Source organism: Solanum dulcamara, chromosome 10 (assembly GCF_947179165.1).
Source record: "Solanum dulcamara chromosome 10, daSolDulc1.2, whole genome shotgun sequence".
NCBI classification, from domain to species: Eukaryota; Viridiplantae; Streptophyta; class Magnoliopsida; order Solanales; family Solanaceae; genus Solanum; species Solanum dulcamara.
The window spans coordinates 62,201,350-62,224,202 of record NC_077246.1 but is presented as its reverse complement, the minus strand read 5'-3'; the positions used below and the strand labels follow the sequence as shown (position 1 = coordinate 62,224,202).

At 33.2% G+C, this 22,853-nt stretch overlaps 3 protein-coding genes across 3 annotated transcripts; 1 reads left to right on the top strand and 2 right to left on the bottom strand.

Moving 5' to 3' along the window:
- The first annotated feature begins 1,275 nt into the window (after window positions 1-1,275).
- On the top strand, window positions 1,276-9,033 carry LOC129870558 (uncharacterized). Its single transcript, XM_055945379.1, has 9 exons — window positions 1,276-1,775; window positions 3,757-3,840; window positions 3,931-4,401; window positions 6,471-6,606; window positions 6,821-6,983; window positions 7,628-7,756; window positions 8,089-8,283; window positions 8,478-8,600; window positions 8,678-9,033. Exons 1-9 carry the CDS (start codon window positions 1,613-1,615, stop codon window positions 8,783-8,785), a joined length of 1,572 nt encoding a protein of 523 aa, XP_055801354.1. The 5' UTR covers window positions 1,276-1,612; the 3' UTR covers window positions 8,786-9,033.
- Window positions 9,034-9,847: 814 nt separating this feature from the next.
- LOC129869857 (exocyst complex component EXO84A-like) lies at window positions 9,848-13,328 on the bottom strand. The gene is made up of 6 exons (XM_055944445.1): window positions 13,176-13,328; window positions 12,843-12,940; window positions 11,432-12,473; window positions 10,539-11,240; window positions 10,305-10,441; window positions 9,848-10,144 (listed from the first exon to the last, which is right to left on the bottom strand). The coding sequence occupies exons 1-6, from the start codon at window positions 13,326-13,328 to the stop codon at window positions 10,006-10,008; spliced, it is 2,271 nt and encodes a 756-aa protein (XP_055800420.1). The 3' UTR covers window positions 9,848-10,005.
- A 4,165-nt stretch (window positions 13,329-17,493) lies between these two features.
- Window positions 17,494-19,927, bottom strand: LOC129871667 (glycerol-3-phosphate acyltransferase RAM2-like). The gene is made up of 2 exons (XM_055946625.1): window positions 19,316-19,927; window positions 17,494-18,393 (listed from the first exon to the last, which is right to left on the bottom strand). The coding sequence occupies exons 1-2, from the start codon at window positions 19,925-19,927 to the stop codon at window positions 17,494-17,496; spliced, it is 1,512 nt and encodes a 503-aa protein (XP_055802600.1).
- Between the last annotated feature and the right edge of the window lie 2,926 nt (window positions 19,928-22,853).

Below are 22,853 nucleotides of genomic sequence, written 5' to 3'. Positions count from 1 at the left end.
TACTTTAACATAACACTCATAATACATTTTTTTTATTAGAATAAAATTTTGTATAAGTTGCACGCTATTTGAATGAACTTTTCTTTGTTTACACCTAAAAGTGATTAGCGTGTGCTATTTATATTTTGAAAAAAAAAATCGGCTATTAATTGTCTTTCTAACTTTCATCTTTTCGCACTTCATCAATTCTCATAAATGATATTTCATCATCACTTATAATTTAAATTAAAAGTAAAAAAATGGGTACCTTGTCAGAAAGACTTGGTTCGTAGAGTAGAGGCCTTTCCCCAAGATATTGCTTTCTTGCTCTTCACATAGAGTCAAGTGGTTGTTCGCCATGTGAATCGCTAGAAACATGTGAAGTGTATAGCTAATTCATTAACGAAAATTTCGTAAGAGGACTGGAGCAGGCTACCACGAGAAAAAACATTGTGCTCCTAATTGAATTTACTATCTAAGTACAGCCAAACCCCTATTCCTATCGGTTGAGTAGCCCAAGTTAAAAGTAATATTTTTTTTCAAATTTATTGTATGTTATTTTGAGATATTTTATACGTAAAAATAAAAAATTCTTTAAAAAATAAAAAGCTAAAATTAGATTTGTGAAGATTACAAAATCAATTAACCATGGCCATTTGATAACACAATTTTTAAGAAAAATATTGAAAGATGTAATTAAAGACTATTTTTTCACGAGTGGGACTCTTTCATACCTGTTAACTCGTAGGATGAGAAGAGTTTTTGTTTTTGTTGCTTTAGCCTTTTGATTATTTTAAAATTATTCTTCGTAATTAAGAATCTCATTAAATAAAAAGTAAATATGAAAAAAAATGGACAATTCTCTTAAATTTTTAAATAATTAATTTATTTTGAAAAGAAAATCCTAACAATTCAGTTAATATGGGACTAAGGAGTGACTCCACTTACATTTTTAATTAATTTGGTAAAAGAGAGAGAGAGTTAACACTTTATTTGAATGTTTGTTATGTATTATTTCATAATTTATTGTATGGTATCATATTATTTTAACGAATACAATATTTAAATAAATTATATTATTCTTTATTATTACATAATGTCACGCATTAATAATATGAATGATAAACTTAGATAAAATATAAGGTATGAGGTATATCTACTTTGAAAACATAAAATAAGAAAAAAATATTAAGCTAAAGATGTAATCATATTAAATTGATCATCGTACAAATAAAATATTAAGTAACAATCAAAATAAATATTCTATTATGAATGGTTTACAATCCTCCAATCAATTTTTAAGTCTTTTCTCACCAATTGTCATTACACTGATATGCTCGCATGTATTAATGGAGTTTTTTTTATTTGTGTATCCTCTCATGGAAGGAAGAATTAAAGTTTCTTTCTTCTTCTCTGAAAATCATGTAACATAATTCCAAGAATATACCGCACCTAGGAGAGAAGAGGTTAGTTAATGGGTTCTCCACCTGTTCACGCTTCCTCTCTCTCAAAATAATTACATTTTTTTTTCTTTGAGCTCTACCGTCTGGTATCTGTTTATGATTTTGAAGATTACGTGTTTTGTGAAAAATATGATGCAAGTGGAATTGATGTTAAATTAAGAAGAAAAGAAATGGGAGCATGCGTATCACGGCCAGATAGTTGTGTTGGAGGTAAATTGGGGGCTTCAAATAAGTTTAGAAAAAGAAGAAGAGTAAGAAGAAGGAAGAAATCTAACTCCCTTCACAAAATTGATGAGGCATTCCCTTTGGATAACTACAATCCAACATTTCAGGGTACTCTCTCTATCTCTATCTCTATCTCTTCCTTTTTTTGTTGTTGGTGAAATTCTTTTGATTATGTTATCACTTTTTAATGATTCTGATTATACCACGATTATTAGGAGTTGTGATCTAGAATGTTGTTGAATTGTGAAAGTAATCATTATTTCCAATTTTAATTTTTAATTTTTGAGTCAGTTTAGTTAAGGTTGAAGGTTTAAGGTGGAAGAAAGTTGAAGATATGGAGCTCGGTGAGCTACATTTTTCTGGAAATCATGAGATCCTTCCAGATGGAAAAGTTTCAACAAATCCGATTTTTTTTTGCTTCTACCTAAAGTTTCACCTTGTAATCCCCTTTCCCCATATCCTCTCCCCTATCCCTAATTTAGGAAAAAAAAGAAAAAGAGAGTATTCTTTCTCTTTTATAGAAAGAGAAAAGTATATATGCTTGATTGAGGCAAAATATAGATTCTAATGAACACCTCATTCTCAAATCTAGTGGTTCTGGTAATATGCATTTCTAGAGGCTCATCTTGCCTACATTTTACCTTAATCGTAAAACTTCAGATTATATGTTGTTCCACTGCATAAGAAATAAAATTGGATTTAGATCTTGGATATGATTGACTTGAATAGATGCTCATTCCTAATGACTTGATGGTTAAATGGCGTATTACTTGTTTTTGGTCCTTTAAAATATACACATACACAACAACAACAACAACATTCTTACCTACTATTTTCAGTGTAGTATTCTTAAAAGACATAAAGTTTTTAACTTCACATAGTAATAATATTATTTATAAAAGTAAAGATTAATTCTAGTTAATAAGGAAAAAACGTTACCTTGGATGTTGTTGTAAAAACTTTATCTATTAATATGAAGATTTAAGTTGTTTAATTCAAAGTACTGAAATATTTCTAGTAAAAAATAGATAGTTTTTTCTTTCTTTCCTTTTTTTATATAAATTTTGTACCTTTGTTATTACAATCTTCAGTATTTTTTTAAGTGAAAATAAAATCATAAATTCACTATTAAAATGTTTTGGAACCCAAAGCAAACATTTTTCTAGCCTTACCCTTAATCCACTCCTGACAAATGAGGTTTGTATTTGTTAACAAGTTCGAAATCTAGGTTCACCAGTTTAAAAACTCCAGCTTTAGGATTTGCTCATGTGAATCACAATTGCTCTGTCCTCTGCCAAACTGGGATGTTTATATATATTTCGGGAATTGATTGCATGTTAAGATTGGATTTTTTGAATGCTCTGCAAAGTAATGGGTGGGAATACTTCAAACTAGTGATGTGGCTTTTAAGATATTTCCTATAAAGTCCTGCAGTTTGTTGTTGGATGTTAATAAATCAGTCTAGAATTATGACAACATCATTCAGCTTGGGCTTATATTGTCATTAACGGTACTAAGTCCATTTTGTCCATGTTGGGAGTACTTCTCTTTTTATTTTTTATCCTATATTTCTATTGATTGACAGAGAAACATTGCTTAAGAGGTATAATGGTGAGAATGTAATATGAGGGTCTCAATGGTTATCGCTCTCTTGGTGTTAAAATTGAGTTATAATTACTGGACCTTTGACCTCAATTTGTGTTGAGTTAATTCATAATTGTAGAAACAATCAAAGTCTGATTGGCTGTGTCATGCCATTCTCTTATAACTTGAAACTGGTGATGCCCTTTTTTCTATTTTGTACATGAGTAAACTCCTAAAGTTTCTCATGTTCTCGCAATGTCGTTTTCTTTTCCTATATCCTGTCACATGCCTTCAGCAAGTGGCAAGTCAAAGTGAGATTGTATGTTTGGTTGTCCGTTAGGACATAAGTATGTTTTCCACTATATCTTCAACATTCCATCTATCATTCATTGGGAAGGATCTAGTATAGTTTAAGTTTTCATGTTTTTATCCTAAAGTTGAATAGCAGATAAAACCATCACAAATAACCTTCTCAATTGTTTAATGTTTATCATGGAAATAACAGGAAGAATTGAGGAGGCGTGGTTTGATTCCGCTGCAATATTTGAATCTGACTGCAGTGATGAAGATTTTCAGAGTGTTCCCGATGGTACAGCAGTCTGATTTGCAATCTTCTGTTCCAACTGTTAGAATTTTTCCTTTGAACTTAATAATAAAAATATAGACACAATTACTGCAGATGTACTTTCTCTCAACAGCTTTGAGTGTGGGCGGACTAGTGTAGCTTCTATCAAAGATGCTAACCATGGGGATGTTAATATAAATGTCCACTGCCAATTATCCTCCGAACTGAAGAGGCAAGAGGAACTATTAAGCAATCTTGCTAGCAGCTCCGAAAGTTGCACTGGTAAAACTGTAAACACACCGAGAAGTTCGGTGCATCCAAAAGAGGTGGATTCTTGGAAAAACCTTGATGGACCTCACAGTGAAGTACAGCCTGTCTTGTCCTCGGGAAATGTAGGTAGTAGCAGGGAGGATGGTTTGTTGGAGAACTGCGGAATTCTTTCAAACAACTGTCTGCCCCGTCTTACCTCCACTGTTGTGCCAGTTGAAAAGAGATCTCTTAGCTCTAGTCCTCCAAGTTCAAGGAAGAAAGCGGACCTAAAACTTCCCTTCAAATGGAAAGAAGGAAATCCTTGTGCCACTCTACGTGAGTTTCTACATCTAGCTTTTGATCTAGTTGCTTTGGCACAAAGTTCTTCAAATGTGCATCACATAATGGATTAAGTTTGAACATCATTATTGGTTACTTTTTCAAATATTAGTTCTAAATTATCTTTAATTTGTTGCAATAAGCAATTAGCAATTTTCGCTATTGAAGACATATAAAGATGAAATTTCACGAATTACGCTACGTCTATAACAGGATTTAGTTATTGTTAAGAGACATATTTTTCAAGAATTCTATAACAGCAATTATTATTGTTCAGAGGAATACTTTTCTCTAAATTTATTTTGGGCAATTAGCGTTCTTATTGGATTATCCATGTCTCATCTTCTTTGAGGCAAAATTGTGTGTTATCTGATGACTCTGTTTCAGCTGTTTTATATATTTGGAGAAGTATTTTGGGACTAATAAAAATAATTCTCCGCAAATACGGCTGAAAATGTAGTTGATTTGTACAAGTCAGTGATAAAGTTGGTTAAAGCACTTGAGCTACAAATCTGTAGCTGTTGTTAGAGCCTAACGGTGCATGTACCTCTTGTTAATGATGGAGTTTCTGTATTGTCAGAAAGTAGAAATCCAGATGAGTTCATTGCAGCTATCGATGCAGACTTTTGATGAGTCTGGACTTCTGCAGGGGTATGAACTCCTGTAACCTTATAGTTTTTTGAAATTAGGGTATGAACTCCTAACATCTGGCCCTAGTCTAAAAGAATTTTAAAAGTAACCAAGGACGCCACACTATTGCTGTTTATTTCATTGTTCAAAAGCACCTAACAATTCGAAGCTTCCAGACCCTACCTGGAACTGCTGACATAAATAAAAAATTGCGGGGGTAGGTATGATAATGAATTTCTTATAGAGACTTGATTCATTTCTCTAAAAGTTTTTGATCTGGTGCATTTGACATAAGAGATATTCACAACTGTATTTCAGAGAATTGGTTTCTCCCTTATTATCATGTTGTTGCTGCTGTTAGTAGTAAGGGTGAGACAGTCTATTGCCTTAAGAGATGTTGAGCTTCCCTTTAGCGCTTCCGAAGTGTGAGATTTTTCTAAGCAAGTGCCTCCTTACAACAACAACAAAGCCTCAGTCCCAAACAAGTTGAGTCAGCTAGATGAGTCCTCACTGACCATATTTCCTCATTTAAATAAATCTCAGACCAACATTCAAAATTAAAATAAAAAGTACTAGAAGTTCTCTATATTTCTTAATGGCATAAGAATTTCTTATAGGCTAAAAGATTCCTAAAGAGTATACGACCTAAAATAAACGTATTAACATGACTAAAACATATTTCCCAACTAATTGATATCGCCTATATATTTCTTTTTTTGTCCCATTGTGCCTAATCTTTCGCTAAGTGTGAATTCATTCCAAGCGATTATAGGCCTTTTGAGGCCACTATCTTCCATGTGATTTTAGGTGTACCTCGTCGCCTTTTAAGCAAGTACCTCCCTTGATATAAAATGTAAGAGTGTGAAGGTGAGGCCAGTATAAAGGTAAAACAAAGGCATCCTTGTCAAGGTCCTTGATTCTCTGCTTCACCTCGGGGTGGAACAGATCTTCACAATCCATTTCTAAGGGAAAATTTAGTCTAGCTGAGCTCCAAAAGGAGACTTGACCTAGCAAGTGCGCTCCTCACCCCATTGCTGTACTTCAGCAACCATGGACGAAGACGCTTCAAAAGAAAAGCTACATCCACTAACTGGCTGATCTTAATAATCCACTTTTTAGGGAAAATTTAGTCTAGTTGTTTTCTCAAAGTTCAATTTTAACTTCCTTATACCTAAATCAAGGTGTAAAATCAAGAGCTAAGGAAAAGGAAAAGAAGAGTGATTGTGATAGAGGAATGGAATTCTTGACATCATGTCTGTCTCTGAGCCTGAAAACAGGCTGTTAGGCATCTTATGTAAATGTTTGAGCATGAAAATTGTCTATAAATTTATTTTTCGGATGGAAACAAAAGTGATCGTTCAGTTATCTGTGATCCAGTTTCCAGATCAAGGAGAAGAAAATACAACGAGCTAACTTTAATTTGTTTTTGGGTACAGTTTCATCTAAAACCCTGCTTCAAAGGCCCATAGCTGGTAGCCAAGTACCAGTTTGCCTGTTGGAGAAGAAATTTCCTGATAGTTGGTCCTATATTGAACCAAGTACCCTCAGGGTTCGGGGAGGAAACTATTTCAGGTAATATGTGACAATCTAGTCATATAAAATAACTTGGATAATATACTTCATTAACAAAAAGTAGAAAAGCTAAGGGAAAATCCATGTGTGTTGTTAAAGATGTGTTTTGTGCATGTTATGGTTATCATTAGTTTGTGTAAATATGCAGGCTGCCAATGTAACTGCCCTCTACTTTTGTTTATGCTGTATCATTCACATATTTTAACTTCTGCAGGGACAAAAAGAAAGAGTTTGCGGCAAATTGTGCTGCATATTATCCTTTTGGTGTTGATGTATTTTTATCTCAAAGAAAAATTGATCATATTGCTCGACTTGTGGAACTTCCTGTCATTGAGCACTCTGGGACACTTCCACCCATTCTTGTAGTGAATATTCAGGTACCATTTAGTTTAGCTTTAAGTGAATAAGTGTATTTCTTTTCTTTTTTTTCTCCATTGCTCTGGCTGTCATTAAGTTGGTCTGATGGTTAATTTAAAGATATGTGCTAAAGATGTACGTGAAATGTGTTTTGAGTCTCTTCAAAGTCAAAGTTATTCAAAACCCAAATAGCTTTTGAATTACAAGATTTTACTCGCCTCCGTGTAGGTTTCCAGTATAGGTGGCCGTATAACCTCTATTAATAACAATATAAAAACAACAATGTACCCAGTGTAATCCCACAAGTGGGGTCTAACATCTATTAATAACAACATAATATAACATACAATAAAAGAAACTAGCTTGGGAATATGTTCGCAGTTGAAGGGCATTTATAACCTTTCCACTACTTTTGGATTTTCTATGTCCCCAGATTGTTCCCATTAACCATATCTCAGTCCTTTTCAGTTATGAACTTATTCTCAAGCCAGTGTTTTTTAGCCCTATTATCAGTCCTCCAGAATCATGTTTGTTAGTATGAAAGCTTTTCTTTCTTATGTTCATATAGTTGATATTCTCTTGATGACCCATTTTGTATTCAAATATTCACTCATTTGAGTTGCTGAGACGCTGTTATCGCCCTTTCTTTCTTTCTTTTTTACAGGTACCATTATATCCTACTGCAATTTTTCAGGGTGAAACCGATGGTAAAGGAATGAGTTTTGTCTTGTACTTTAAGCTTTCCGAAAGTTATGCAAAAGAACTTCCTTCTCATTTTCAAGAGAACATCAGAGTAAGTTCAAGACTTATAGTTACCATGTCATTGATTCCTTATTTCTCTTTTAACCTGTCTCTAGTTGTATATATCTCCTGTTGCTTCTTAATTGTTTAATCATGTTTCTTCATGTTGGTCTTTTTTATTGTGCCTCTTGTAACATTTGTTTCTATGTTGATGTTTTCTTTTTTCACATTCTGTTAGTTTCTGTGTACATTCTCTTGTAGTATTGAGTTATTTACAGCTTGTTTCCCAGTCTTGTTTCATGGTTTATCCACCTCTTGTCTGTTTCTTGGTAAGCCATCACAGTCAGATTTTTTACTGAACAATATTTTCCTACTATTGATCAGAGGGTAATGGATGATGAAGTGGAAAAAGTGAAGGGTTTTGCAGTGGATGGTACTGTTCCCTTTAGGGAAAGGTTGAAGATATTAGGTCGTGTAGCAAATGTGGAGGACCTCCGGTTAAGTGCAGCAGAGAGGAAGCTTATGCAGGCGTACAATGAAAAACCTGTTCTTTCACGTCCTCAACATGAGTTCTATAAGGTATGCCATATTTGGTTATTGTTAGATTTGAGTTTGATTTGGATGAACAACTTATTTTTTATGTCTGTGTGGGCATTAGTACGAGTGCCACATCGTCTCATGATTTGTAAATGTTTAATTTGCACACATCGTCTCATTCATATTGAAGGAAATATGTTTAAGTTCTTATTAAGTTTCTAATGATCTGTTTGTAGGGAGAAAATTATTTTGAGATTGATATAGATATGCACAGATTCAGTTACATCTCTAGAAAGGGTTGTGAAACATTCCTAGATAGGCTAAAGCTTTGTTCGTTGGATGTAGGCCTCACAATTCAGGTGAGTATCTTTGTCTGATCTCATATTCTCATCTTTTCAAAATCAATTGAAGTAATTATTTTCACTTTTCAAATCAGGGAAACAAAATTGAAGAATTGCCAGAGCAGATCTTATGTTGTATACGGTTAAATGAAATCGACTATGTGAATTATCAGCAACTCGGGATTAATAATGGAACCCCTTGAATAGGTGCACAAACAGTGTTAATCCACAGGATATGGCAAATAAGTGAAGTTATTATTAGCTAGTTTGTGTCTCTCCCTTTCTCCCCCTTTTCTACAATTGTCAAAATCTGTTTTTCAAATATGCTCTCTGGAGAAGCAAATGGCTTATAGCTATATATATTTGAATCTATGGACAAGGCTGAGAAAATAGTCAATTGAGTGGCTGTTCTTTATTTCAATGTTTCATCAACCAGCAGTCTTTCTGTTTTTATGTTGGATTTTTTGATGCAACACATCCATTTAGTGCTTCCTTTCTAAAAACAATGTAAATATGCTCAAAATCCTGAAAGTAATGAGATCTTAGATATGTGATCCCCACTATCATTAAAATTTGGAGAATATGAAGTAAAAATTAGATCAGGTTGTTTCAAGAAAACTATGTGGTGAAGAAAAAATATTGAAGTTGGATACTAACATTTCCCTGTGATGCTTGCAAGGTAGAGAGAATCTAGTATAATGAGATCCAACGTATGCAATAGGTGTAGCATCTTTGCACCCAAGGGACCTAGTGATTAATGAAGTGGGATAAAAATCATGGAGATTAAGGGTGCGTTCGGTATTAAGGAAAATGCTCTCTAGGAAAATAAGTGGGTTTCTTACTTATTTTCTTGTGTTTGGCACGTAGGCAAAAGATATTATCTTAAAAATATTTGTATATAATCTTGAAAAATAGAATGAGAGTCGGGGATGGGGGCAGAGGTGTGGGGTGGTAGATCTACGTGGCCGGAGTGAACACGATGTACATTGGAGGGTGAAGAGGAGACAACCAATGTGTAATGCCACTTCTAAACTTGGTTTTCCTATTTTCATTAGGAAAGTCATTTTTTTCATTTTGAAGGAATTTATTTTCCTAGAGAAAAAAAAATCAAAAATTTTGACCAGTCAAACATGAGAAAATTAGAAAACATCCTCCACATCGAACATACCCTAATGGACTCGTTGAAAATGATTCTGATCTACTCCATGCCTAAGGAATTGATAATCTTAAGAGGTTGCATGATAAATTTACATTTTGCTGGATAGGTTCTTATGATTTTAGCAACAACAAAAAAAGAAAGAATACAATTAAATAAATAAATTTTCCTAATAAAACACCAACTGAATGAAGTATCTTAGCTGATTATCAAATCAAGAAACCAATAATTAAATGAAGTATTTTAGTTGATTACTGTCCTCACATACTAGTTACTTCCATGAGAAAGAACTGATGATGCTGTAGGGCTGCTAACATTCTCCATGGTCCCTACTTCTGTTTTCCCAGTTAGCATATCTATAGCAATTTGTGCAACTTCTGCAAACCAGTCATCCTCTGGAAGTACACTGCACATTACAATTTTTTTCCAAATTAGTAACTAATGAACTTTGACAGTGTGCCTGTTTCAATCCCGGATAAAGGAGGAGGATTGAAGTAGGTCGCCGGTCAGCGTAAAAACTAATGATTTTTTTATGAATGCTTACAATACAAAGCATTATGGTATACCTGTAAGGATCAATGTGGCTTGCAGCAACTGCTTCAATGGCTCTGCCTATGATGTTTTTGATTACTTGTTGAAGATTTCGAGACAAGTAACGCCCTTGCGAAGCAAACAGTATCACAAACTCCATATCCAGATAAAACTGCAGGGGAAACAGAAGAGTGTTTCAGTTCTCAAAACAAAACAAAAGTTGAGCAAAGAACAGGAAAAAATGAAATAATTTGACAAAAAAAAAAAACCTGTTGAAGCCCAAGTGGACCTAATGGCCTTGTCCCTTGTTCAATCTCTTCCCAGAAATTTTGATCTTCAGAAAGCCAGAGGATGATAGTTTCAGTGAGCCTCATCAAAAGAATAGTTGCAAATCTCTCTCTTCCTACAAACATGTCTGATGCTATGCTAGCAATTCGAGTCAACTTCCCAAACATTTCCTGATATACTGGAGATGGAAACCACTCAATCTCTTCTGGATTTCCATCCATATTTAGGTACATGTCTGGACTTAAACGAACGCCACCATCTTCCAAGAAAATGAGTTCAAGTGCATGTTGCCTACAAAAGCTGTCACGGAGCTGATCAACTAAACGTTGTAGTCGCCTCTTCAGTTCTCTCTGCTCTACAGGACGGGATTGCCTGTCTGTACTTCGTTTAGATGTATCATCTGTCTTATTAGACTGTTGTGAAGATGAAAGCTTGGAGGCTGCACGAGGGATTAGCTCATCTGATAACAATAATGCATTGGCTAGTAAAGCAATCTGTTCAGGTTCTGTCTCAGCCAGCCTAACAATTCTATTTACAGATCCTTCAAGGTTCTCATTGTCCACTGAACCAGGTAATGCTTTTATCAACATACCTATGTATGCGTTAAACACTTGCATCACACCTTCCAAAGCGTTCTCAGACAACTGTAAGATTTCAAGAGGACAAATGTCCTCGCAGAGTTCCTGTGAGAATGATCAAGTTTAGTGCCGGAAGGAGCTTCAGAATATTACATACTATAGAAAGATCACTGAAGTGAGTTCAACGTATCAACAGAAAATAACATAGATGCAAAGTGCATAACAGAAAATATTTCATCATCCACAGAGAAAAACAAGATTGACTGGGAGGCAATTACACCAGCAAAGTTAATCACCTGAACCATTGTGTTGAATTTATGAGCACTGCTTGAGAGCTTTGGATGGGTGGCGATTACACCAGCAAGAGATGAAGTTCCTAGAGAACGTGAGCCGATTGGTGGATACGTTAGCGACCAATCATCTGCAGCAGCAAGTGCAGCAGTGCACTGCTCAATCCTCTTTATATTGGCATACAGTGCTTGCTCAACACAGGGCTTAAAGATTTTCAAGAGAACTGGTGAAAGGGCCAACCCGCGAGCTTCTAGCAAAGAGCAGTGCCCGAGACTTATGTGAACACTTTCAGCAACAGGTCTTAAGCATCCTGATGCTGCTGGTGAAGCTATGACATGTCTCTTAATAAGATGAGCGAAATTGTCAGTCTGGTTGACAGCCCAAGTTACTAACTCAGATAAATAGGAAGGTTCATCATCAAATAAGGCCAATGAATCACTTGTGGCATGTGCAATTGTCGAGAAAACAAGCTGCGAAAGAGCAGCGCTATATGCTACTCCATGTGAATTACCTGAAGGCCGAAGACCCTGCATACTACCATGCAACTTCTGCTGGTGAGAACTTAACATTAAGGTATGAGCACGAGGTCCATCACCAAGGCGTTTTAGAGCTTGTACTGCAGAGCGAAGCTCAGCAACACTGACTGAAGACTGGAAAGAAGCTTCTGCTAACTGTACTGCTAACTTTTGCTTCTGTTCAGTGATAACCTTCTGCAATGATAATAACGCGGATGGAGTCAGTGTCTGTTTACTACAAGTATCCTTTGCCATATGTTCACCTTCATCCAGCACATCCAAAACTTCATCCAGTCTCCTCTCAGCAAGTAGCACTTCAAGCTTCTCTATAAATTGTCCTAACCAACTCTCTGTATTGGTGGTATCATTGTCTCCATGATTAGACCTATCATCTTGTGTTGAACCATCAGAGCTAGACAGAGAATCGACATTAATTCCTTCAGCTAAACCTTGAACAATTGCTGCTCGAGTAGATAGGAGATTTCTCAAGGCAATAAGCTGTCCTTCAAGATTGGATATTTCCCTTGATGTGCTGCATATATAAAACGAATAAGACACTTGTGCAAGTGATGATGCACCAACAGCCTACATACACTGCAAAAGGAGTGATAGTGGTTGTTTCAGACTAAAAATGTTCCAGCTTCATGTGCATTTTTATATAATTCCAAGATAAATCAAATTCACAGGCAAAACCTTGCAATGCTTTAAGTTATTCTGTTATCTAAGAGATTTTTACTTCATGGCAAGTCTAGTGAACAGATGTTAAAGTTCTAAGAATCGATGGCAAGTCTAATATTTTCGTTCTTCACTACCTTAAATTCCAATTCTGATTTCATTTCCAAAGATAAACACGCGAAAAATTAGGAAAGTAATAGGTATTGAATTCATTAGTATGGCTTACCGTATGAAAGAGGCATAATTAGCATAAACACTTTTTCGCATTTCCTCTGCAGAAGCCTTCCTTAAGTCCACAAGGTAATGGCATAAATGCCTTATTTCCTGTAAATAATTTCCAATATCAAAGGGGAACATAATGAACGTAAGGATATTAATTCAGGGGAATAGGAAAGTAATTCCCGGGCGAAATTATTTAGTATACATAGATTAATCTATGTTAGCTATTATGAATAATGTATATTTAATTTTGTACGTCCATTGATTTGAGTTCTAACTACGCATACATACATATACAAACACAAATTTTAAATTTACGTGCATATATAATAAAGGAAACCTTTTCGCTCATTTGACGACATCGATTGGAGACATATGAATCAGGATCAAATGCTGAAGCTTTGAATACTTTGAGTTTATCACTAAGTGATAAATCCTTTTCATCAAAATCAATTGAATCTCCTATGCTTGAAGAGAATGAACCTCCGTCCATCTTTAATTAATCAATTATTCCAAAAACGATCAACAATTACCAAACAAGAAGAAGAAAAGAAAAAAAAAAACTATGAGGAAAGAATATGAATGTCATTCAATTTGTACCATCACGGTGGACTCGCTCCTAATTACTTTTTTCCTTTTTATTTTTTTACTCTTATTTTTATAAATTTGTTTGTTTTTATTTTTATTTATAAGAGATCTAAAAAAAATTCTATTTAATTTTTAAGTGATCATAAGAAATTATTTCACCAAAACAAATAATGACAAATTACTTTAAAAGAAATAAAAGAAAATCTGGGGTAAACGTCTCCACTTATGTGTTAACTATGTGTAAAGGAAAACAGAACGAGAGAAAATTTAGGTAAATTAAAGCTATTGAATATTTATTTGAGCTTTTGATATATATTAGTTTTTTGGTAGGTCTATTGCACGTGTACCTTAAGTCTAAAATAATTATCGTAAAATAATATTAATATTATTAAAATAAAGTTTTGAGTAAGTAATTAAATACAAATGAGTAAAGTACATTTTTTTGTAAATAATCTACGTGCATTGTCATATGGTGACTTATTTATCGAGATCAAAATGATTGATATCATATAAACATATGCATATGACAATTAAAGTTTAAATTAGGAGTGAAAATAACGTTTCTTTAGTAGCGTTATATTACAATTTTTATAGTTGTACATAATTAAGTGAGTGGATATCACCTTTTCTCACTTGTTAAAGAATAAATGGACTAATGGATTGTCCACTTGAAATATTTGTGGATTGTCCACTTGAATTTTTGTGTGGATTGTCCACTTGTAAACTTGTTACCAAGATTTAGTTCTTCTCCAACACGAAGACACTGGAATGGAATTAAGCATATATTCAAATACCTTCGAGGTACTATTGATATGGGATTGTTTTACTCAAATGATTCCACGTCACAATTAATCGATTACGCAGATGCGGGATATTTATCTGATTTTCATAAAGGTTGATCGCAAACAGGCTATTTATTTACATGTGGTGGTACAACTATATCATGACGTTCAACAAAGCAAACTATGGTTGCCACTCCCTCAAATCATGCAGAGATAATATCCATTCATGAAGCAAGTCGAAAATGTGTTTGGTTAAGATCAATAACTTAACACATTCAAGAAACATGTGGCCTTTCTTTGACAAAAGACACTCCAACAATATTGTATGAAGACAATGCTGCATGTATAGCTCAACTGAAGGGAGGATACATCAAAGGAGACAGAACAAAACATATTTCACCAAAATTCTTTTTCACTCATGATCTTCAAAAGAAGGGTGAAATAGATGTCCAACAAATTCGTTCAAGTGACAATTTAACAGATATGTTTATCAAGGCATTGCCAACTTCAACCTTTTGAGAAAATGAGATACAAAATTGGAATGCGTCGTCTTCGAGATGTTAAGTGATGTTTTCATCAGGGGGAGCAAAATACGAGTTGTACTCTTTTTTCCTTAGTCAAGGTTTTATCCCACCGGGTTTTCCTGATAAGGTTTTTAATGAGACAGCACTCAAGGCGTATTACCAGATGTGTGTACTCTTTTTCCTTCACTAGATTTTTTTCCACTGGGTTTTTCCTAGTAAGGTTTTAACGAGGCACAACATCCATGGATGTTCAGAATAACTATGTATAGTGTTTCTTGTAAAGAAAAAAAAATTTAAGACACATTTCACGTGGACATCCAAGGGGGGGTGTTAAAGAACAAATGGACTAATGGATTGTCCACTTGAAATATTTGTGGATTGTCCACTTGAATTATTTGTGTGAATTATCCACTTGAAATATTTGTTTAATTTAAGTGGTATTTTACTTCATCTTTTTTTGGCTATAAATAAGTCATCACTTGCAATGTAAGAATATACACAAAAGAAAAAAATTTCTACTACTCTCTCTATATTAATACTTTCTTTATATTCTCTTGTTCTTCTTCCTTTATAACATTCAAGTTAGTTAATTTATAACATCACTCAATTACACTTCATTTTTTGTTTATCATTATATAGTGTTCTCTCTCTCTCTATATATATATTGTTAATATTGTATGTAAGATATAATCTAATGCGACAAAGTAATGTTGGAGCAATAATGATATTTCTAATATATCAAATGTTCGACAAAATGTTATTTTGTTTGATGCACTTAAGCCGAAGGTCTTTCGAAAATACAGTATTTATCTTCATGAGGCAGTGATAACTGATAAGGTCTATGTAAATTCTACCCTATTCAGATTCCACTTAGTGAAATTTCACTGAATATGTTATTGTTGTTATTGACAAAATGTCATTTTTTTACTCTTATATGTATCCAAATCACAGGAATGATGAAATATTTGGTTTCGTAGTCTTTTCATAAATTTATTTTTAATTTTATGTTTAATTTTATAAATAAAATATCTAAAAAGATCATTTTTTTTCTATTCAAATTGTTGGTGAATAATCATTTCTTTCTTCAAAAAAGACAATAAAATTACTTAAAATGACATAAAAGAAAATTTGAGTAAACTTCTCCACTTCTCTGTTAACTATGTGAAAATTAAAGGAAAAAAGAACGAGAGAAAATTTAGGAAAATTAAAGCTATTGAATATTTATTTGAACTTTTGATATATATAGCTCAAGTTACCCTTTCTAAACTTGTGTCGTTGAATATATAGTAATACTCCGTGATTTTATATTACTTTGATTCTCATATTAAAAATAGTTATTTTAATTTAGTTATTCAATTTATAAAATTGAGATTATAATATATATTTTTATTTCTAGTATTAAATAATGGTATAAAATAATAATAGTTGTAGTCAAATTTAGAGTTTCAAATCATCACTAATAAAGTTAGTTTAGTAAAATATACTTTTATGGTAAAATCTCTCTAAATTAATATTGCCGGGATCATAAAATATTATTATTTTATAGAGGTATTATTTAATCGATAAATTAATATTTATTAATTTAAAGAATGTTTTCGAGATTCAATGAAGGTTAATTTTGATTACATCGTTCAGCGATGAAGCCTCAAGAAATTTAAATAAACCCTCTTGTGAAAACGACATTCATAAATTTGAGGTCATGATTAATAATCTCTGTTACCATAATAAAGATGGATGTCAATAGCCTGTTAGATTATCCGGGAGAAAATTATACATGTTCAGAGGTACAGAACTTAGAAGAAATTGTGGATACCATCAGAGGAAGCGAAGTTGATGATGAAGTTGAAGACGATGCATTACCTTTGGAACCAGTTGCACATAACGAAGTACTTATCGCGTCTAGAACTCTTCACAATTTTTGGTGCAGTTCGAGAAGACAACATCGAAACTTTTGGATGTAATAAGAAAAGTTAGAGACGAGTTCAACTAAATTTAAATGTTAACAAAAAAATAAAAAAAATACTAGAATCATATTTGACTAAATTGTTTAGATATTTTTATAATTTAAAATAATTACTAATTTATAATATTAATGGGATCATATATTTATATAGGGGTCTTCTAAGAAGATACTATCTTAAAAAATTTATTAATTTATCAAATATTAATTTAGAGAGGTAATTGTAATTTTAAAAAATTAAATTGTGTGTCAAGTTAATAATGGTTCTATCAAAGTAATATGAAAACGGAATGAGGATATGTTTTTGTGTACATTGCCTAAATTCAAGACTCAATTGCAATTGCACTTTCCAGTTAGATTGTAAATATAAAATAGTTAAAAGCAATTTACATTTTCGGACATTTGTTTTCTTAAGCGCAGACTGAAGAAGTAATAGCGATTCTCATAAAGGAATGTGATGCTCTATTTTTTGTTGAGATTTTCTTAAACTCTGAACTAAATTTTTTTTTCCAGAACGATCGACAGTGTTTCTACTTATTGTGATCTGAATCCTCAACATATCGATGAAGGTTCTCAACCACTTGAGCAAACCACTTGAGCAACTCACTTTGTACTTCGAACTAACATATTTTTTGCATAAAAGGGATCAACTCAAGAAAAAGTGCTAAATGTAAAACAAGCTAATTAATTGACAAGTGAAATCTTTGAATTATTATTCCTTAGAAATGCGTACATGATCAAATATTTAAAAAGTTGAAATCTTCTAAATGTTAAGTGTGTATATATAGTAGCTGACTTAAATTATTAGCATCCCATTATACTTTTTTTGATCTTAGGCTTCTCCACAACAACAATGCCATCATTTCCAGCAAGTGCACGATACTTATCTTTCCTAGTAAAAGTTGTACACTCATAAGAAAGAGTTGCAGCAATAACCCTTTGTATATAGTTAGCCACTTCATGACTCGATTTCCCCGAATTGCACGTTAGCTCATAGGGCAACTTATTCAAAAATGTAACTTCATAAGCAGGGCTGGGGTTCATAAAGAAGTAAAATGGATCCATCCCTTTCCATCCTCTAGCCGTTGTACCATGAAACATGCTCATCTTATTAACCATAGCAACGGGCACTAGCTCATCGGTTAACTCAGCAAATAAAGCTGAGAACCTAAGAAGAAACGGTTCCCTACACGTAGTCCCCTCGGGGCATATTGCTAGGTCACCTTGTTGTAGTAATTTCTTTATCATAGAAGCATCTAGAGCTCGATCACGATTAAGTCTAACTGTTTTAATCGGTGAAATGATCTCAGAAAGGCGTGAAACGGAGTATGTAACAGCAGGAATCGGTCTTCCAAGGGCAGTAGATAGGAAAATGGGATCAAGAAGTGTCCTATGTGAACAAATGAAGAGGACACCCGATTTGTTATCCGATTTATTAACAGGAGGTGGAGGGTTACCTTTTATGATGACACGGACCCCTAACGCCCAAAATGCGTAGTAGACAATAGGCATAGGGAGGAGGGATCCAGCAGCAATGCGTAAGCAAGCAAGGATGAACCCTACCGGGATCCATAGTATGATGAGTAATGCCATGATAGGAGTTGGCTTTTGGACTAATCGGCCATCGTGGAAGATGATGGGCTTGGGAAGTTTGCTTGTGGTTACAGCCTTAACTTCTGGCTTTGGTGGTACAATGTAACCTTCCTGCATTTTGAACTTTGTTACTTTATCGAGTAATAAACTTATATAACTCAACATCATTCACATAGATAGTACAATTATACGAACATAAATTTTGAAAAATTTCATTTATTTTCTTAAACTTGTGTAGTTAAACACTTTCACATATATTGGAGACTCTGATTAATTGACATTTTTCTTATCCGTAATAGAAATTTACATATTCTTTTCTATATTTAACTACTTTAAGACTATTAAGGGGTCGTTCAGTTTGAAGACAAGTTATGATGAGATTAGTTATATTAAAATTAGTTAGGCTGAGATATGCTGAAATTAGTTATGTTGAGATTAGTTATGTTGGGATTAATTATTCTAGAATTATTTCTTAGTGAATGTTTGATTTGTTGTATTAAAAATAATATGCACTATATCATTTCTAAGGTAAGTTGTTTATTTACAAAAAAAAAAATCCTTCATAATTGTTAAGGATGTGAAGAGTGATGTATAAAAAGGAGTTTGAAGGGGTATTTTGTCATTTTAACTATTTTATCTCAGAATAAGTTATCTGAAGATTATTATTCCACCAAGATACAAGGATAACTTATCTGATATTAATTATTAATTCTTGGATAAGTTATTTCAAACTTTATAACCCAACAAAAGATTAAGAGCCTGTTTGGATTGACTTTTGTCTTATGACTTATAAGCCAAAAGCCATAAATTATAGAATTTTTGACTTATGACTTTTTAGCTTATTTTTGTTGTTTTGGCTTAAAAATAAGAACTTATAAGCACTTTGAAACTTTAACCAAATATTTCAAAACTGATTAAAAGTTATTTTGATTTAAAAGCACCTAAAATACGCCAATCCAAACTGGCACTATATGATACTAAAAATTTATCCCATGATTATCTCTCTTTATCCATCACACCAAATGTAACTAACCTTACACAAAGCCAAGAAAGGAAAATCAGTATGACGATCACCCAAACCAATCTCAGGTTTAGTCTCTCCAAAAGCATTTTTAAGAGCATCACCTTTATTTTTCCCAACAAGCACTCCTGGCTTCTTAACAAAACCAGTAGCCCTACCTTTATAACTTTCTATCTCAGTCCCTAAAACCAAATCAGCTCCCAAAAAATCCTTCAAGAATGTTTCCACCATAACCCTCGGATTCGCCGTCAAAACGCAACGTTTCCCACAAGAAGAGAACACTTTCCATGACTCGGGATGAATATCCTCTGAGTAGAATTTAGGTAGCACTGCACGTGCTACCGACTCTATATCAGAAACCTTCATCCCAGCAAAAGTGGCGAAAATAAGGACTTGAATTCCTGCCGATTCTGAGACGAAATAGTAAAGTAGTCCAGCGAGTGGTGAAGAAAAGAGTAGAAAAAGTAACCTTAAAATCCCTCCGACTTCGAAAGCTACTAAGGCGAAATAAGGGAAAGAGCTTCGACCTCGAAGTAAGGTTCCATCCATGTCTGCTACCACCGTGTCTTTTTCTCGTCCTATGGATGCACATTTCTCCACTGTTGGGAATATCGTAATCGCCATTTTTGCAGCTTGTAAAGTTAACAAATAAATATGTTTTGTTTGAAGTTAACTTTCTCCCAAGTTTCAGTGTGTATATATGTGTGTTGATTAAGAAAGATGACAAATAAGGAAAACATAGTGAAGATGGTATCTACGATAAATGTCCATAATGGTATAGGGTGTGTTTGGTACGGAGAAAATATTTTTTTATTTTTTCATATTTGGTTAGTTAAATTTTTTTGAAAATATGTTCTCTTATCCTAAAAATGAGGAAAATGACTTAAATCTAATCGAAGTATGGGGAAAAAATTCATATATGGCATTTCACATTGATTGTGTCATTTTCATCCTCCAACAACGCATTATATCTTCACCCCTACCCATCCCACAACTCCACACCCTCATATATATATTTCCACCACCACCTCTTATAGTTTTGTCTAGATAATTATATACAAATGCTTTTAGAATAATATATTTTAAATTTGTATTGAACACAAAAAAAATAAGTAAGAAATCCACTTATTTTCAAGGGCAAATATAGGGGGTTCATTTCAAATCTCCTCGGCAAAAAATATTATATATATATATATATATATATATATAAAAGGTGTTTTTTATATTTTTATGTGTGTATATAGCTTTTGAATCCCCTAAACATAAGAATAGACGTAAGCTCATTGGTTTAGAGAGTTCAAATTTCACTTTGACGTTTCAAGTTCAATTCTCAATCACTATAATTTTATTTTTCGAACCCCTTACTCAAAATCATGAATCTGCTTATTTTCCTTCAAAATATTTTCTTTCGAACACACCCTAAAGCTTCTAGAAATTGGCTGAAATTGGCATATTCTTGTTACTCTAGGATGGGAGAAAGCCTAGCTAATTCTTAGTTCAAATCGTCATTTCTGTTTTTATTCATTCACCTCTTAATATATTTTCTTACTTTTTATGTTACGTGATTTTTTGTCTTTTAATTCCAAGTATAGATCAAGGAAAAACATATTGAATTTCCCAAAACATAATGTCTTTGTTTAGGATCATATTAAAATGCTTCTTTGTTCAAACCGCCAATTTCTAAAACTTAGGTTGAAGTACACAAATATGGAATATTAGAAAATAAAACTTTAATATATCATTGCACAAAATGACAATTATTCCTTGTAATAGTGTATTTGCTACTCCAATTTCTATTATATGAACAAGGCGTCCAAAGTATTGGGACAATATAAAAGTAATCAATTTGACTTCTTACGTTACCAAAGAAAATAAAAAGAAATTTTACTTCTCAAAAATTTATTGGGACACGGTGTATAATTTTTTATACTTTTATAGGTATCTTTCTATTACAACATGGATAAGTAACCTACATATAACATGGTAAGTGACTTGCTTAGTGTTGACAAAACAAAGTGACTTACTTAGAAGATAAAATTATAATAACAAGTGTAATTTTTTTAATTTTAATAAGAAGAAATTAACAAACGTTTCATTTTGAAAAAACATATCCAAAAGGTTCGAAATTCAATCGATCCAAAAGGTTGAAAAAACATATCCTGCTTTCAGATTTCTTGCTTTGTGAATTTGATAATTTTGATGTGTCCACAACAAGTCACTGGATCAGGACTCATTATCAGCAAAAACAGTGTGGAATTTTAAGATTCAAATTAACCTCAACGAGCCAAGATTCAAATTAGAAACTCTTGCAACAATTCCCCCTTCGTAACAACTTTGTTATTTAAAACAAGTCTACACCTCTATTTTCCACTACACCAACTCCATTAACCTCAACGAGCCAAGATTCAAATTAAAAACTCTTGCAATCTAGAAATTAAACTTTTAATCTCTTCCCCCTTTGTAACAGCTCTGTTACTTAAAACAAGTCAACACCTCTATTGCCCACTACACCAACTATTCAGTTGATATAGACTTCAAGAACACGAGATAACTAACTCTAGCTACTACTCGAACTTAGAATGATGAATACAACTTAAAATGATCTAATTCCTTTATAACACAAGAATAGATTTTATAGTGAATTATCACAGAACTATATTCTCAACTAGCAACTAAAGGGTGAAGGTGACTCGATCAAGTCCTTTGCTGCAAATGAGAAATAGTTCTTCGAGAGAATGGCTTTTGCTGTGTAGAATTCTTCAATGCAAAAACTAAGTTTGTCACATCTCAAAAGGACTAATACAAGATGGACAAAATAACCTAATACAACGCCATTGGCTGAAAGCTCTGTCCCTCTGTTGTCGTGCACCAACCACTTTTTTTCCGTTATATTTAGAGCTCTCAGTCTCTCACGAAATCAGGCCCCTTACCAAATCCCACAATTTATTAAATCATCAAAACTTAGAAATAACAAAATCCACTATAAAGTTTCCACTAATTTTTCAGAATGATTGCTACATGGTTTCTTCGTTGATCCACCGATCCACATTTATTTGCGTGATTTGTTAATTCTTTAAAAATAAATGTAATGTGCTAGAGGGAAAATTGCAGTATATTGCAATGGAATTCCAAGGTCAGTCTGTTGTTACACAAACAATTTTGTATATGTAATAACCAAGTTTGTAAAAGGCTACAAAATTAAATCTCTCCATTAGAAACACTACTAGAAATAGAGATTTTCCCCACTCTAAATTAATAAAAAATTTGTGTTATAAAGCATGATTTTCTCACCTCCTTTCCAACGAACTGAACCAGCTCATTGAAAAAATACATGATGGATAATAAAATCTCATTAAAATACTGATAATAGCCACTGAATGTTTTTTTTCTTTTTGTATTGACTAAATCAAAATATTTGTGAAAATAACCACTAAACATTTTTAATGGAAAAATAATGTTTTTTTAATAATGAAAGATGTTTAAAATCCTGAAGTTGTGCTACTGATAAGCTTTGAGAGTTTACTTATTTATCAAAACGAGTAGTCTAGAA

Excerpts from the sequence above, each read along its gene's own strand:
- LOC129870558 (XM_055945379.1), top strand. The coding sequence starts at position 1,613 with ATGGGAGCATGCGTATCACGGCCAGATAGTTGTGTTGGAGGTAAATTG. Across the intron at positions 4,402-6,470 it reads AAATCCTTGTGCCACTCTAC|TTTCATCTAAAACCCTGCTT; the intron begins GTGAGTTTCTAC and ends TTTTGGGTACAG. Across the intron at positions 6,984-7,627 it reads TTCTTGTAGTGAATATTCAG|GTACCATTATATCCTACTGC; the intron begins GTACCATTTAGT and ends TCTTTTTTACAG.
- LOC129869857 (XM_055944445.1), bottom strand. The coding sequence starts at position 13,328 with ATGGACGGAGGTTCATTCTCTTCAAGCATAGGAGATTCAATTGATTTT. Across the intron at positions 12,941-13,175 it reads GTCGTCAAATGAGCGAAAAG|GAAATAAGGCATTTATGCCA; the intron begins GTTTCCTTTATT and ends AATTATTTACAG. Across the intron at positions 11,241-11,431 it reads AATTCAACACAATGGTTCAG|GAACTCTGCGAGGACATTTG; the intron begins GTGATTAACTTT and ends TCATTCTCACAG.
- LOC129871667 (XM_055946625.1), bottom strand. The coding sequence starts at position 19,927 with ATGGCGATTACGATATTCCCAACAGTGGAGAAATGTGCATCCATAGGA. Across the intron at positions 18,394-19,315 it reads CTTTCTTGGCTTTGTGTAAG|GAAGGTTACATTGTACCACC; the intron begins GTTAGTTACATT and ends TTCAAAATGCAG.